The following is a 17,916-nucleotide window of genomic DNA, read 5'->3' on the forward strand; positions in this document are numbered from 1 at the left end:
ACACACACACACACACACACACACACACACACACATACATACAGGCAACACACACACACACACACACACACACACACACATATATCTGAGCACTGCATGGGAGCTCAAGGGATTTAGGATGTGTGTTCTGCTGAGTAAGACTTCAAGTCAAACACACACACACACACACACACACACACACACACACACACACTCATGTGAATGCATGCATGCTTAATTCTGTAAGAAGGCCTGTTTCCTGTTCATGTACACTCACACACACACACACACACACACACACACACACGTTTACATCACTTACATCTATGAAGAACCAATCTCAGGAGGAAATGACCTCCATCCCCCTCATGCTTATATTATCAGCCTCAGTTCACACCAGAGAGCTTCACCAAAGACCCCCAACAAAACCACAGCGTCCAGATTGACTTATATTGGACCAGGAAACACACATGCATAGATGCACACATCCACTCAAACACACACGCACACACACGCGCACGCACACACGCTGATAAATACACACACAGACACACACGCACGCACGCTGATAAATACACACACAGACATGCAGTCATACACAAACAGACAAACACTCACACACACACACTCTCTCTCTCTCTGTCTCTCTCTCTCATGCACACACACACACACACACACATACACACACACAGACACACACACACTCCTGTGGCCATGAGATGGTAAACTTGGGGGGGGGGGGGGGGGTGAAGGGAACAGCAAGAGCTACTTGCCTGGTTGCTGTGGTTATGAGGCTCGTACCTGATTGTATACACATGAATGGGAGAGGATTGAAATGGAAATGTATTGTCTAAGACCTATGCCTCTTCTTTAGAGGAGCTGACATTAGAATGCACTCATGTCATCAAAATTCATGAATTCATGGGGAGGATTTTGACTTTTGAAAAGCTGAAGGATTTAAAAATATTAGCTTTAGAAAAAGCTACACAGTTTGAAAAACCTTCACAATATTGATCTACATTATAATAGTCATAATAATAACCTCTGCTAATAATATAAGGTCATAGTACATAGCTCAGTCATAGATGGCTACGAAGCAAGAGGTTATGAAAGACGTCCCTTTCTCGGGACAAAGTATATGTCTACAAACATGAGTATGGTTTGACCTTCATTACATTTACAGAGGAGCAGTAGAATGTCCTTTACATTTGTGAAGTCAATCAACCCAAATGCAAATGTAATGGGATGAAAGGGAATGTTAAAAAGAGTGAAACAGCATGTCCTCTCTCTCTCTCTCTGTGTTTCTCTGTCTCTCTTTCGCTCTTTCTCTCTCTCTCTGTCTCTCTCTCTGGATATGTTGTGCTCTCTCCTCTGGCCTACTGGTTAGAGCTTCGGACTTGTAACCAGTAGGAACGGGTGAGTGCCCTTGAGCAAGGCACCAGAGGGTTGCCGGTTGGAACCCCAACCAGTACAGTAGGAATGGCTGAAGTGCCCTTGAGCAAGGCACCTAACCCCTCACTGCTCCCCAAGCGCCACTGTAGCAGGCAGCTCACTGCATCAGGATTAGTGTGTGCTTCACCTTACTGTGTGTTCACTGTGTGCTGAGTGTTTTTCACTAATTCACAGATTGGGATAAATGCAGAGACCAAATTTCCCTCACAGGATCAAAAGAGTATATATACTTGTATACTTATACTTAGTGACAGTGTGTGGCAAAGTCAAGACTGAATGTGCTGAGGTTGTTTTCCTTCCATTCCATTCCATTAATTACACTCTTAATTACATCAATTACTAATTAAATCAACTCTCCTACATTCCTAATTACATTAATATTCTTAACTACTAATTAGATTAATTACATTCTTTACACTAATGTTCCTGTCATTTGGTGGCTACAGTATGTCTACTGGAGGAAGGATTTAATGTGATGACAAGGTAATGTTCTTGTCTTCCAGGTGGTTTTATTGCGCTCCAATTGGATTATTAAAGGGGGTGGTGTTGTTGCTGTGCTCTGATGTTCGTGTATGTGATCCTGTGACCTGCTATTTGTGTGTGCAGGAGTTAAGTGATGTCATGAAATTGCTCCTCAGATGTGTGTGTGTGTGTGTGTGTGTGTGTGTGTGTGTGTGTGTGTGTGTGTGCGTGTGCGCAGGATTTGCAGGAGCTGAGGAAGAAAGTGGCGGTGCTGGAGTGTCAGCTGAGGAAAACTGAGGCAGCGCGCAAAGGCTTTGAGTCTACAACACGCAAACTGCTCACTTACATGGAGGTGTGTGTGTGTGTGTGTGTGTGTGTGTGTGTGTGTGTGTGTGTGTGTGTGTGTGTGTGTGTGTGTGAGTGTGTGTATGTGTGTGTACGGGTGTGCACACATGTGAGTGTGTGTGTGTAAGTGTGTGTAGGTGTGTGTGTGTGTGTGTACGTGTGTGTGTGCACATGTGAGTGTGTGTGTGCACATGTGAGTGTGTGTGTGTGTGTGTGTGTGTAAGTGTGTGTAGATGTGTGTTTGTGTGCTAGTGTAAAACTGAGCGATAAAAAGTCTTTCCAGTCTTTCCGATATGTGGTATCATATATCCTCGCTGCCCGAGGGTCTTCTGAGTATTGTGGCATGAGACTGATGGTGGTTTAACCCATTACAGCAGATTTGGATGATTATAGTCCTTATAGACTGAGTAGAACCAACTAGCAGAGGTTCTAATCCGGTCCAGTCGCCAATAAATAGAAGTCGCCAATAAATAGAACTTTCTCAGCATTAACTCTTTATAAAAATATGAGGAAAGTGACACCACCAATAAATGTTATTAAATAGTACACCAAAAAATACAAATGTTGTTAAAGTTAATTGTGAATACTCATAACTTGTTCCAGTCATGCCCATTGCTGTACTGTATGTGAAGAAAATCAACATTACCAGCATGCTATCATGACCTATACATTTAAAGTCAATAAGTAAACAATACATTTAAAGTCAAATTTCTATAAAGGCAGGAAGACTTGCCAATACAAATGCGCTATTCTCATCATGTCCACTGCTTTCTGTACCCAGGCTGCTCAGGAGTTCCTGGCAGAGAACCCTGTTCCTGTGAGAAGCTACAGGTGAGTGCAGAGCTCTCTCACGTCCCCGTAACAGTGCTAAACCAGTATGTGTGTGTAAACAGCAACATCAGCCCAGAGAAGCTACATTACTGTCCTTCTAGAAGTGTTCCTCAGAGAGGATCCGGGGTGTTTTGTTAGTGATTTCCTGCCTGGCCACCTGACTTAGAGGGGGACACATTCTGAGTGTTTCATTCATATAGTTTCACAGTAGAAAATGAAATCTGGAGTGGTTGTCCTTTGTGAACTGTTTTCCCCTAGGTAACCTGTTATTTGTAGCCTCTGGGCAGTCTAGTTTGTGTGTGTGTGTGTGTGTGTGTGTGTGTGTGTGTGTGTGTGTGTGTGTGTGTGTGTGTGTGTCATTATTTTGGTGACCCTCGTCCTGTGGAGCCCAAACTGTGTCAGTTGTATAACGGCGGCCCCCCACGTGTATCAGGGCAGGGGGAAACAGAAGCATGTGAAATCCTGCTGGGTTCTGAGAGCATGCATACGTCAGTGTGTGCGTGTGTGTGTGTGTGTGTGTGTGTGTGTGTGGGCTAGTGTTACATGCACTCCTGTCCATGATGTTGCTGTTGATGATTTTGGGTCAGCAGAACGTTGGTGTTCCACTTTTGGACTTACTGCTTCAGTGACCGGCATGTTCATCCCACTCCTGTGGGTCACCTGAAATAAGGGCATTCTGTGTGTTTGTGTGTGTGTGTGTGTGCGCACTCGGTGGGATGGTGGGCGGGCGGACCAAACACATGACATATGCTTAGCTTTATCTCTCAGGTCACTAGTATTCACTTATTCTTAAAAAATACTAAACATACTAAATTTAGTATCTTAATAATATACTCACGGTAATTCTTTACATTTTTTTGACTTTCAAGAAGGGTATTTTTCATTTTTATTTTACATTTTACAGTGTTTCAAGAGGTATATCTCCACATATTGACAAATTGAACATGCCAGTAAATTATTTTGCCCAGGAAGTCTAAGGACTTCTCTAATTCTCATCCACCCAAGTTTTTCATTTGTGATGAAGTGAGATCAGTGCTGGTCTGTAGTAGCCAGTTGTAGCTTTAGTCCGCTTTCGTTGTGTCTCTCTCAGCTGGCCTGGTCTATGGAGCGAAGTCTTCTATGTCCTCTATGTGGCTTCAGTCCGTTTTCCTCTCGTCTCTCTCTGCAGTCCAGGGGGTGAGGGTTCCAAACTGGGTTCCGCGTCTCCGATTGTCGGCGGCGCCCGCAGCGGGAAGAAGTCGATGTGGACGGCCGCCATGCTCGCCACGGAGGCTCGCGAGGTCACGCGCTCTGTAAAGGCCATTCTGGAGGCGGACTGTAAGTGACGCTCACTGCATGCGTACCCTCATCTCCGCCCACCTCCACCCCCACACACACACACACACACACACACACCTTACCTCCACCTCACCTCCACCTCACCTGAGCATGCAGACGAGCAGAGCTGCAGTCGCAGCCCTTCCTGTGTCTCTGAACTCTCTGTCAAAGTATTTTGTCCTTTGTTGCATCTTGAAACTCGTCTTTGGGTCAGTGATGTCTTCCAGGGGGTGCGTTTCCAAAAAAACATAGTTGCTAACTAGGTTAGCAACTTTGTTGGTTGCAATGCAATTTCCCATTGCAGACCAACTAAGTCGCTAGCAGGTTAGCAGCTATGCTTTTGTGAAAACGCACCCTAGAGCGGTAAAACATGACACAGTAATGGACTCTGCAGTGAATACAGATAACCCAGCCCATCAAGGACCTGCATGGTCTTTGTTTAAGCAGACAGCGCACAGGCCCTGAGTTAAATGGAGTACACAAACACACACAGACACAGTTACACACACACACTGTTACCCACACACCTACGTCACACTGACATGCCACCCTGACAGAGCCAGGTCTCTGTGGGCTCCTCAGGAAAGTGTAGATGAGCAGTTGTGTAGAGAGGACCAAGCCACATTGCCACTGTGAGATTTCTTTGCAATAACTATCATTGTAGTGTTTGGGCACATATGAGCATAGCATATGTCAGGTATTGGCAGATATGGTCATCTGTGAAGAATGATTCCATATCAATCAGTCATGTCACATAGTTTCAAACAGTCATGTCACCTAGTGTCATGGGAATTGTTGGGAATATAGTTCACTCTACACTGCTCTATGACTGTGCGATAGAATGTCATTGAAATGTCTGAGGATTCATAAGCATGCATGTTTATTAAAAAAAAATTCTGAGTTTATCATTTTTTTTTTCTGAGTAGCCTACTACTCATTCAGCAGCATCCACTAATATAGCAAATATGTGGTTGGCTTTACAAGCTTCCCAAAAATCGCAGTTGCACCAGATCCCTAAGTGATGGAGATAAGATAGATCTCTAATAAGATAGAGCCTCATGGTGTGTGATGTGTCCGTTATCGTAGGCAGTCCATTTGCTGTGTACACATACTGCAAGGTCACCTCAACCTGTCGCTCCAGTGCCGATGTTAAGGCAGTCTACAGCTTCTTGGTCATAAATGTCTCAGAAGGCTTCCTATCAGATTGAATAAAGATTTTCACGTTCCGATTGCTGTCTCAACCATCATCACTACCACCATCAACATCATAATAATGAATGTCATCTTCATCATCACGTCTGTCATCGCCCTCACCATCATCATCGGCACTGTCACGCTAAGCATCTTTAGGAGGAGATGCAAGCGTCTACATGCACTGCGGTCATTGGGGCTGGTTGTGTAAGGCGATGGATATAGGTCAGCGCTTTCACAGGTGTCTCTCTCTCTGAGTGCCACGCTCTCTTTCAATCTGAGCCTTTTGGGGGTTACAGACGATGCTGTGAATTACCCAGTAATGCTGCGGTTGCTTGGATACAAGGAGCCTAGAGTCTTTGTAGAGGCTCAGGGACTCCAAAAGCACTTTGTGTACAGTATGTCACCCGGTGAGAATCTGATACACACAGAGACACACACACATACACACGCACATGGACACACACACACACACACACACACTGAGCATTGTGCAACGCACACATATACAGTACACCCACAAGGTCAACACTCACATACAAGCGCATGTTCAAACACTAACACACATATACACATACAAACACACTCAAATAGTACATGCACACACACACTACACACACATGCACATACAAACACTCACACACACACACACACACGCACGCACACACACACACACACAAACACACTCACATACATGCACACACTACACACATATACACATAAAAACACTCTCACATACATGCACACACACACACACACACAAACACACACACACACACACACACACAAACACATACAGGTCTGCGGACTCCATTCAGTTGTGTAGCGTGTGAGGAAGAGTAGGAATCTGGGTCCATATGTGGTGTCACCATGCTGTTGCATATTACCATGTTATCAGGCGCGATCCATTTCAGCAGCCGCAGTCGCCCACTGTATTAGCAAGTCCCAAGTGAAATCACTTTAAAGCTCTCATCTGATACACTTATCAAGATCACCACTCCGTCCCCCCATACACACACACCCCCACACATACACACACAAACCTAGCACCCCCAGCCTCAGAGTACACCTCCTTTCTGTCTCCACTCAAAGCATACAGTATGTGATTAAACTCTCCAGTAACAGTCAGCTGTTTGTTAATGACCATTATCACCTGGAGAGAAGAAATACTCTTTTTTTATTGGCTGGTGGGGTGGCTATTAATTTTGAATAATGGGACACCTATGAAGTAGTTCTGGTAAAAAGAAAAATCACGTTCCATATCAGTGCTTATGAATGGTAACTATAACAACCATAGTAGCCTGGAAGCATGCTTTGCAACAATGGAATCAACTGTAAACAAGAAAGTTGTACAACAAACTGAACAAGTCGGCTTCTTTTTAAACAGAACCACTTGTTTCCTTTGTGAGCTATTAAAGCATGACTATTGGCTATACACGAATCCGGCGAAACTACCGGAAGTAAACGGGCGCCATTACTGAGCTGTTGCTGGGTAGCGTTGCGCCATTGACTCCTATTGGATTGGTTGCGTCCACTGGGATAACAGCCCGCGATTTACGACTGTCTCACTACTTCTTTTATAATGTCGAGTGGGAAAACATGTTCCGTTTTCAATTGTTCCAATAGCAGCAATAAAATTAGAAGTTGGAAGAAAAAACAATGTGAGATACACAAAATACCCCGGGTCGACTGCCCCTGTTCATTTATTTATTGTTGCCAAATGGACAGATATTTTTATAGTTTCCTCGTTAGCTAGCCTAGCTAGCATAGTTATTGCTAACATTAGCTAGCTACAGTAGTTAAGTAGATATAATATCAACCTAGTCCCAATTATGTCTTTATTTCCCCATTCTCTACTCTAAGCTATTTTCATAAATAATCTGTAAGATCGCTTGTACCTTCATCTGTGACTGGAGGCCACTGTCTAACATCATCAACCCAACAAGCCTGTAAGCCTGGCTGTAGCTGTCATTGAGGGTGCGTTATCACGGAGGTTTGTTTACATACCAGTAACAGCTCAGTAATGGCGTCGCCACAAGATGGCAGCCTACACAGAACGCTCGTAGGATTCGTGTATAGTGGCAACCGGGTGATAAGCGGGATAACGGCCTTCGAGGTATCCTGTTATACGGAATTAATGGACTCCAGGGTGTCCGCGGGGTTGTAAAAGGCATTAAAAGGTAGTAAATGAAATTAGCCAAATTTAAGGCCATTTAAAAGTATTAAAAAGTAATAAACGTCATCTGATGAGGTATTACATTTTCAAACCACTAACTATGAAGTTTTCCCATTTGTGTTCAATGCAGGCCTATCTCCTAAAATTTGTGTGAATTTATTTATATTATATTACTTATATGTGCGAGTAGGACCTGGGCGATATGTCAGTGTGCGTTCGCGGTAAAAACTTTTAGCGCCTCCTCAAACTGGATATAGGCTACGGCTGACTTGCTGCCAAACTTGTTGCCAAAAGTTTGTTACTATTGACGAAGTCATGGGAAAATGTAATTTTTTGGACATTTGGTTAGAGTACTCGAGATTCAAAAACTGGCTTAGGCTAGTTGGCAACAGCCAAGAGGCTTATTGCCACATCTGTAAAAAGACAATAAATGTCTACAGTATACTAGCCAGCAAACAAGAATGTGCGGAGGTGGAAGAGTCGACTGCCTGGCTCAGTGGCTTATCGGCCACGTAGGGCTACTGTCTCTCCACATAAATATGCGTCATTGAAGCTATCAGCATGTCTACGCTACCAGCTGTCATTGTCTTCCAAAAAAGGAATCATTTGCACCATCGAATTTTTTTTAATGACATAGGCTGTAAGAGCAGCAGACATAGCCTAAACTAGTGGGGGGTGTTCTACGCTTCGTTCAGACACAGCACATTTACATAATGTCCGGAGGAAATACTAGGGGGGGAGTAGTAGAACAACCGGCTAAATTCGGACTTCCATATGACCGGTTATGTCGTTCAGATATACGGCCCCACCGTTTAACATCGGCAGAACCTCCGGTCTTACGTATGTCTGAAAGCGCTTACTAAGCGTTTTCCGATGTTAAACGGTGGGGCCGTATATCTGAACGACATAACCGGTCATATGGAAGTCCGAATTTAGCCAGTTGTTCTACTACTCCCCCCCTAGTATTTCCTCCGGACATTAAAATGTGCTGTGTCTGAACGAGGCGTAGAACATGCGGTTAAAATTCACACCTAGTGAGAGGGCGTGTTGGTGACGTTTCTTTCGTGCATCCATGTGGTTAGATCTGACTTAAATGCCAGTGTTATGATGGAGTGGCATAATGCTGTCCAGAAAATCTCCGACCTGGAAAGATGCAGACATCACGGAGCTACTGTCCATGAGGGCATACAACATTTTGATAGAACACATGAAGGGAACGGCAAGAGACCTTGTAGCCTACAACTGCATGGCACGGCCAAATAAATTCAAAAGACTGAATCACCATAAGCAGAAGGGGCTGAAAAGGCAGTAGCTACAGCGACGTTGTTGACGACAATAACAGGAGTATTTAATAAATTGTTAGCCAACACGGTTTTCTGTTCATTGATACCTCGCTGAGCTCGCTGATATTTGTTGAGCATATGCCTAGAGAAAATGAAAACGAAGAAAAGCCAACTTTGTTCCAAGCTCCTTACGTAAATGCAATAGACACATGGGGAGAGGATGCTTTTGGAAAAAATAAACCATGAAAAAACGAACAACTTCACTGTTATGTTAGTAGGCTATTTTGTTTGTTGCTTAAAAACGTTGTATGATGGCCTTGAAGTCTTGAGTTAGCCTACTGAATTGGCTGGTAGCCTACCATAACGTTTGTGCATGCTCTCTCTCCAACGCAAACCAGATGTGGGGTTCTATAGCCAAGTAATTCTGGTACATAATGTTGAAAACAGATAAATGTGTTTATTCGAAGCACACATACAAATACTGTTTGCTTACTTGACTATCCTACTTCAAGTATTAGCCTACGCACAATAGATTTCTCTTCTTTAGCCTACATAATGCATAGGCTACACTTTGTAAACAAAAAGCAGCTGTGACAGGCAGCGGCCGCATATATTCTGCGTCATATCTTGCATCTTGTGAACTCTACAAGCCCCCACCCCTCACTCGACAACCACACGGAGATTCGCGTGTATGTCGTTCACACATACGTCCGTATAAGGTCAGTATAAGGTCCGCAGGTTAGCATCATATCTGAATCATCCGAAGGGTAGGACCTCCGTTTGACAAACCTCCGCATGTACTCCGGAGGTTATATCTGAAAGCGCTTAGTATCACAATAACCCCTTTTCAAATTAAAAGTCCCCATAAAGGCAGAAGGCCTTTTCATTCAAACAAATATATAATTAAATTAAAGGGGAAAAAAACAAGAATATAACATGTAAACATTATGCACATGTTATAAGGGGTTATTTGCAATGAGCTACCCCTGCCTTGACTACAGAATAGAGGTTAAACATAGGCCTGACAGTGTTGCTTTGTTTAGGCTATAAGATAAGGTTTAGGCTATAGGCTAAGATTTAAAATGTTCTACCCTCAGTAAATGTCATGTTAAGGTTAGTTTACAGGTGTGACATTTACATTATTTAAAGCTTGCTCAGGAGCTATGGAGGCCGTAGGCTTACTCCCTTGATGTAGTATGTGATGAGATCAAAGTCCCAATAGACTTGCTTAAAATTAGTTGAATATAACAACCTGTGTAGGTTTTTATAGGCTGTATTGTAATATGCTATTAATATATTATAATATAATATATTTTAAGTCAATTTATCAATTAATTTTCACAAAATTCCCCAGAAGTCATCATTTAAGGGGTTATTTTTCAAAATTTTCGTCACGGGGAGCATGCAGGCCCAAAAGTATTTTATCACATGGGGCCCACATTCTCCAGCAGCACCCAATCAATAATTAGTATTTTTGTAAAGTGTGACCACCTATTTTTGAATGTGATACCTTGACTGGCAAAGTATATGAGACAGCAAGGGTGTGTGTGTGTGTGTGTGTACTGTGTATGGTCGTGGGCCTATTTGGAAGAAAGTCCAGTAAACCTTTTCTGATTTTCATTTGTCATTTTGTCTTGATTGAGATAGAATGATAGTGAAATAAAGAGTGTACTTTATAATTAGTTACCCCCAACACTGAATTTCGAAAGGTTGCCGCTAGTTGCAGCTCAAAGTCGTGTTGGTATTAAAAAATATTGTGAAGGTATTAAAAAAGGTATTAAAAGGTATTAAATTCAATTTAAGAATTTCTGTATATACCCTGGACTTGGGCGGAGGAAACTGCCCTCCTCTCAAAGTCAAAGTCAAAGTCAAAGTCAGCTTTATTGTCAATTTCTTCACATGTTCCAGACATACAAAGAGATCGAAATTACGTTTCTCACTATCCCACGGTGGAGACAAGACATATTTTAACAATTTTAAGTCCACAGACAAACATAACATTCAAGTAAACAAAAAAGTAAGTAAATAAGTAAATAAGAGGGCACATATAATGAAAAAATAAGAGCAGCAAAATTTGGTTGAAATTGTGCATAGACAGTCAATAAAATAAAATACTAGTGCAAAGTCAGGCCAATAAGAGGCTGAGGTAGTTCTGTTTGACCTAAGTAAGAAATAAAGTGGCATAGTGGTGCAAGTTATGTAAGAGCAGCAGAAGTGTTGTGTTTCCAGGACAACAACAACAAGTTGCAAAGTGTACAAGTGTGCAAGTGGAGTGGTGCAGGCGGCCATTTGTGGGTCCAATGTCCAGGATGTTATGTAGCTGAGGGTGGAGGGGGGAGAGGAGGGAGAGAGTTCAGCATCCTAACAGCTTGGTGTATGAAGCTGTTGGTGAGTCTGGTAGTGCGGGAGCGCAGGCTTCTGTACCTCTTCCCAGAGGGCAGTAGATCAAACAGATTGTGAGCGGGGTGACTTGCATCACTCACAATTTTGGTCGCCTTGCGGGTGAGGTGGGTGGTGTAAATGTCCTTCAGGGAGGGGAGTGAAGCACCAATAATCCTTCCAGCTGTGTTCACTATGCGCTGCAGGGCTTTCCTGTTGTATTCAGTGCAGCTTCCGCCCCACACAGCGATACAGCTGGAGAGGATGCTCTCAATGGTGCCTCGGTAGAATGTGGTCATGATGGCTGGTGGAGCACTTGCTCGCCTGAGTTTCCGCAGGAAGTACAGGCGGCGCTGAGCTCTCTTCGCCAGTGATGCTGTGTTGGTGGTCCAGGAGAGGTCTTCACTGATGTGCACCCCCAGGAATTTGGTGCTGCTCGCTCTCTCCACCACAGCACCGTCGATGGTCAGTGGCAGGTGTTGGGTGTGACCTCTCCGGAAGTCAACAACAATCTCTTTGGTCTTGCTGACGTTCAGCAGGAGGTTGTTGTCCCTGCACCACGTGGTCAGATGGTCGACCTCCAACCTGTATTGAGTCTCGTCGCCCTTGGTGATGAGACCCACCAGAGTTGTGTCGTCAGCAAATTTCACTATGTGATTGTTGCTGTAGGTTGCAGTGCAGTCATGCGTCAGCAGGGTGAAGAGCAGCGGACTGAGCACGCAGCCTTGGGGGGCCCCTGTGCTCAGTGTGATGTTGCTTGAGGTATTGTTGCCAACACGTACTACTTGAGGCCTCTGACAGAGGAAGTCCAGTAGCCAGTTGCAGAGGTAGGTACTGAGTCCCAGTTTGTCAAGTTTGCAGATGAGTTGTTGTGGTATTATGGTGTTGAATGCAGAACTGAAGTCTATAAACAGCAATCTCACATATGAGTCTCTTTTTTCCAGGTGGGTGAGGGCTGGGTGGAGGGCAGAGCAGATTGCATCCTCTGTAGACCGTTTGGCTCGGTATGCAAACTGGAAGGGGTCCAGGGTGGGGGGGAGAATGGATTTGATATGTGACATGACAAGCCGCTCAAAGCACTTCATGATGATGGGTGTCAGTGCCACAGGGCGGTAGTCATTGAAGCAGGATGGAGCAGTTTTCTTCGGCACAGGTATGATGGTGGCAGCTTTGAAACAAGATGGGACGATGGCTTGCTTCAGGGAAGTGTTAAAGATGTCTGTGAAGACATCCTTAAGCTCCCCTGCGCAGTCCTTCAGCGCACGACCAGGGATGTTGTCTGGACCTGTTGCCTTACGGGTGTTGATAGCAGCAAGTGTCCTCTTCACGCTGTCGGCAGAGAGGCACAGGGGCTGCTCATGTAGAGGGGGATGGGTCTTCTGTGGGCAGGTGCTGTTTTGTGCTTCAAAGCGAGCAAAGAAGCGGTTCAGGTTGTTGAGCAGAGGGATGTTGCTCTCGCAGCTCTGTGGCGCGGGCTTGTAGTCCGTGAGGGCCTGAATGCCCTGCCATAGGCTTTGTGCGTTCCTGCTGTCTTTGAAGTGGGTGGTTATCTTGTGAGTGTATTCCTTTTTTGCTTCCTTGATGCCACGGGACAGGTTGGCTCTCGCTGTTCTCATGCCAGTTTCATCCCCAGCTCTGTAGGCTTTGTCTCTGGCCCTCAGCAGCCTGAGGACATCCCCTGTCAGCCATGGCTTCCAGTTAGCCCGAGTGATGATGTCTTTTGTGTGGGTCACATCATCGATGCACTTGGTGATGTAAGAGGTTACAGTGTCTGTATACTCCTCTATGTCTGTCTGGTTGTTGTAAGTGGCTGCCTGCTTAAACATTTCCCAGTCTGTTGTGTCAAAGCAGTCTTGAAGAGCATCGGAGGCTCCCTCAGGCCACACTTTTACCTGCTTGCGAACCGGTTTGTTCACTTTTACCCTTTGTCTGTATGCGGGCATTAGCATAACAGTGATATGGTCTGAAAGTCCAATGTGGGGGAGGGGGGTGGCTTTGTATGCTCCTTTGTGTGTAGTGTAGACCAGGTCCAGGATGTTATCTCCTCTTGTTGGAAAATCAACATGCTGGTGTAGCTTTGGAAGTACAGTTTTAAGGTTAGCATGGTTAAAATCTCCAGTGAAGATGGTGAAACCGTCTGGGTGTGCCGTCTGTTGTTCACTGACAGCCTGGTACAGCCTGGTCCTCTGCGCATCGGGGAGTTCTTTGCCTCCCCCTCGTCCATTAACTCCGTATAACAGGACACCTCGGTGGCCGTTATCCCTTACTTATCAGGGGTGTGTTCAAATTCGTAAACATAGGCAAACGTCTGTGAACATTTTCAAACAGTTTTTTCTTGAACGTTTGCAAACACTTGCAAACATTCTGAGGATAACAATACAGTGGAGCTGGGTGAAGGGTAACTGTTAAAATGGAATGTTCACACCATATCGTTCCAAATTTCACTGTTCAGAGAAAACGAATTCACTATGAAGGTTCGCCACTGTTGGAACGCACCTCAAGGCAAGAATCGAGTAGTACTGCAGAGCGTAGGTGGTGTGTGTGTGTGTTTGTGTGACTGAGAACCACTCAGGGTTCCTACACATTTTCCATTTCAAAATTCCATACTTTTTCCATACTCAAATTTTCAAACTTCTCGGTAGATTTTTCTGACCATATTCTAGACATTGTCAATGGAGCGTTCTATTAGCATTTGAAGAGCTGTATAATAATGTTTATTATTAACTTGTTAGCCCTCAGAAAACACTTGCCCATTGTTGGATACTTTTCGTCGGGGAAGAGCTGTGTTGGAAGGTGCACTCACATTTTTAGTTCTTTGTAGATACAGCATAGCCTACATATGTTGGAGACTAGCACACTGCTGGCAGAGGCCTCACCGTAAACAGTATTATTTGTTTGCAATAACAGTTTATCAGATAATGCAGTATCCATGTCTTGGTAACTTTTACAAAATCAAAAAAGTCTACCAGTTTTTTAGCCGAAAATAGCAAAGCTACGCAAACATACCAGTGCACAATGGTATAGGGCACGTGCATAGAACAGGGGTTTTCGATTTGGTTTTAGTACCAGAGTCCCCTTGTGGGAGAGATTTTTTTCTGAGGACCCCCATTCAATTGTATCTTGATGTGGACTGACAGTTAAGCTACACAACAGTTCCTACTCAATAGGAATGGTTCGTTATGACCTGAGTGAAGTGATTAGTACTGTAGATGCAATAGTCTGGAAACACAAATATTTCTCCATACCCTTGTTTCTTTTTTCCATACTTATCCAGACCTGGAAATTACTAAAGTCAAATTCCATACTTTTCCAGGTTTTCCATACTGCGTATGGAAAACCTAAATCTAAACGGCCTAGGCTCAAGTTCAGATTAGTGATTAGTTTCGTTTAGGCTCTCCTGAGGAACTTGCACTCATCAAGTGCTGAAGACATACAAATGGCCACTGGTCACTTCTCTAGAGTGAAAATGCTCCTATAAAGAGCTCCATTTTAAAAAGAGGTGTCCTAGAATGTTTTGTACCAACCAACACAGTAGAGGAGGAAAGAAAGGGAAGTGCATCATTATATAAGTTCATTCTAAAATGTATTTAGGGTTAAGGCTAGAGTCATTGTTAGCAGCGTGTAAAGATTTGTACTTACGCAAGGATGGACTGTATAATAATGTGGGTCTGGAGGTTTTGTCTCTAATGACTAGATATATCTGTAGAATAATGTCTGAAGGTTTGGTCTGTAATGAATAGATATATGTGTTTGTAAAGCCTGTGCTGTCCCATGTCATCTGCTTTGTTAGCTGCAGCACCTGACCTTGAACTCCAGCAGGAAGGTCGTCTGCCTTTGAAATGGGCATTGTATGTAATGGGCATGTTGGCCAAACAGAGTGAAACCACTTGTTGGATTAAAAGTATTAAATGAGATTTTGTCGTTACTCAGTCCTTGGAAAAAGAAAAGTTTTTTAAACAGTTGCCATGAGAGAAATGAAGGGCGGCGAGGCGGCGATATGAGGGAGGCGTAAAAGTGGAGGGGTGATTCAGACGTTAAGAACATATTTGTGCAGGGTCTATATTTATGCCGCTTTAGACAGTGTTGCTGTGGCGACAGTGTAAGCTTCTGCAGCACTGGTTGGAATCGCCAAGTGAGTGCAGAGGCATGGCGTATTGCTGAATGATGCCATGGCCGCCACGAATGAATTTGCAAGGCCCTGCATAGACATGAGGGACAGATGCCCAAGCTAAAAAAGGAAACCCTTCTAACTGACAGTTACATATAAAAGCGCAAAGTGACCTTCAGCAGTAGGCTACAGTACAGGTGCATCTAAAAAAAAAAAATAGAACATCATGGAAAAGTTAATTTTCCCCTATAAATTATTTCAAAGTGAAACTTTTTATATTCTAGATTCAGTACACATCAAATAAAATATTTCCTGGCTTTTTTGTTTTATATTTGATGATTACGGCTCACAGCTTATGGAAATAAAATAAAATTGAGATGCATCTGTGAGCTATATAGCTGTAGACCTTTTGGACTAACCCTTCAGGGGCGTAGTATAAAATTATTGGTGCTATACATAAGCCGTCTCTATTTTTTGGGGGGATAAATAATTGAGACATCATCTGTACACATGAATCTGCACCATGAACAAATACTAGCAAATTCTTCTGTCATTTATCTTCGTTGCTGTGGTCATTTATAATCTGATCAGCAACATAACCAGACAAACCACAAGCCCTTGATGCGACCACCTCCAAAATACCAACACATTCTTCAGTCAATCCTCCTTTTTGTTCTGGCCATTTATGATCCAATCAGCAACTTAACCAAATAAAACGCAAGTCCTTGATATGAGCACCCACAAATAGCAAGAAATACCAACAAATACCAAGATATTTTCGATACCAACTACCAACCAATATCACAAATTCTTCAGTCAGCCCTCATTGTTGCTGTGACCATTTATGATCCGATCAGCAACATACCCAATTAAACACGCAAGCCCTTGATGTGGATACCCAACAACTACCCCTTCAGAAACACAGTGTCAAGATTTCACACATTTAAGAGTCAATTAAGGTTAGAACATGACCCCAAGTAGTCTGTAGCGCCATAGCTATTAATAATATAATCAATCTTGCCGTTATTAAAAAGATGTGAATGTAGTTTAATTTGCCGTTAGTCTAACTTCAAACTATATTTGATACAAGGTACAACATCAAAAACTGGTCAATCTGGATCAAAATTGACATAAACACAAACACACAAAAAACACTACCTAGCTCAAGTTGCTGCAGCCATCAGCCAGGGATGGGCAGTATTTCTGATACATCTAAAATAAGTATTTCAAATACAAAAAATACAATATTTTGTCATTTGCATTTTATTTTGTTGAAGAAAATAGCTTCACAAATAGCTTTGTAGCAACTTCATAGGTGTGTATTTTTGTAGTTTAAAAATACTGCCAAAAATATCTTTGGTAAAACCAATAGCCTACTTTTGGTGATGTGACGACATCATACAAGTGCAAAACAATGAATGTACTAGCCTCTGGTGCTGACTTAGTCATTTGCCCAGACTTGCTGTGATCATAATATTGAGAATTCAGGAAAATGATCCAGTGCAAGATGAGTAACTTGCAAAACTTTTTTCCCAAAGTCAAGAGGAAGAAGCGCTGACTCAGGCAGAAGAATGCACTCCTTGTAGTTGGGAGAGAGGGAGAGGAGAGGAGAAGAAGTGAGGAAAGGAAGTATGTATGCTGAGTCAGAAAAAAGGGATGTGCTGTTCTCCGTGAGGAGAGGGAGAGGAGAGGGGAGAGGGGAGAGAGATAGAGGAGAGGGGAGAGAGAGAGAGGGATGAGATGTTCCCAGTGGGGAGAAAGAGAGAGGAGAGGGGAGAGAGGAAGAGGAGAGAGAAAACAGAGGAGAGGGGCGAGAGAAAGAGGGATGAGATGTTCACAGTGGGGATGGAAATAGAGAGGGAGAGGAGAGGGGAGAGAGGGATGAGCTGTTCACAGTGGGGACGGAAAGAGAGAGAGGAGAATGTTTGGAAAACGTGTGGGGCAGACAATGATGCATGTGACAGCCGCAATGCCACCACTCACGTTTTGGCTTAATGGTCTCCATGGAGACGGTGGTGCTGGCGTCTGCTCGGCACATGGATTTCCGGAGGCTTCCATTCCAAGTGGGTGAAGCGTGCATGGGCCCGCATGTGACTGCAAACACGACAGCCATGTGAGCACCAGCTTCCCAGTCACTCACACACACACACACACACATACACTCACACACACACACATACACACACACACACAAATGGCACAGCACAGCAAAGCCCAGCTCAGCACATGCACACAAACGCCATACACACTTGGATGCATGTGTGTACACACACACACACACACACACACACACACACACGCACACATACACACTCATGCGACTGATGAAGTATATTTTTTTTACTTCCTTTTCCGTGTACACTTACAGAGTCCCAGAACAGTTCAGCACAGAA

The 17,916-nt window shown here is 43.7% G+C and overlaps 1 protein-coding gene across 2 annotated transcripts in view; it reads left to right on the forward strand.

Annotated features, from left to right (window-relative positions):
* Positions 1-17,916, forward strand: part of stxbp4 (syntaxin binding protein 4) — a 63,802-nt gene that overhangs the window by 35,468 nt on the left and 10,418 nt on the right. For both annotated transcript variants that reach the window (XM_076264816.1, XM_076264817.1), the window contains exons 18-20: positions 2,132-2,245; positions 3,020-3,069; positions 4,238-4,386. In XM_076264816.1, the coding sequence (XP_076120931.1) occupies positions 2,132-2,245; positions 3,020-3,069; positions 4,238-4,386 (313 nt within the window). The remainder of the gene's footprint in view (positions 1-2,131; positions 2,246-3,019; positions 3,070-4,237; positions 4,387-17,916) is intronic.

The sequence above is a fragment of the Alosa pseudoharengus genome, unplaced genomic scaffold, assembly GCF_046254945.1.
Source record: "Alosa pseudoharengus isolate Yale_2024_CS ecotype anadromous, Long Island Sound unplaced genomic scaffold, YU_APseudo_1.1 YU_APseudo_1.1_scf_4, whole genome shotgun sequence".
In the NCBI taxonomy this organism is placed as follows: domain Eukaryota; kingdom Metazoa; phylum Chordata; class Actinopteri; order Clupeiformes; family Clupeidae; genus Alosa; species Alosa pseudoharengus.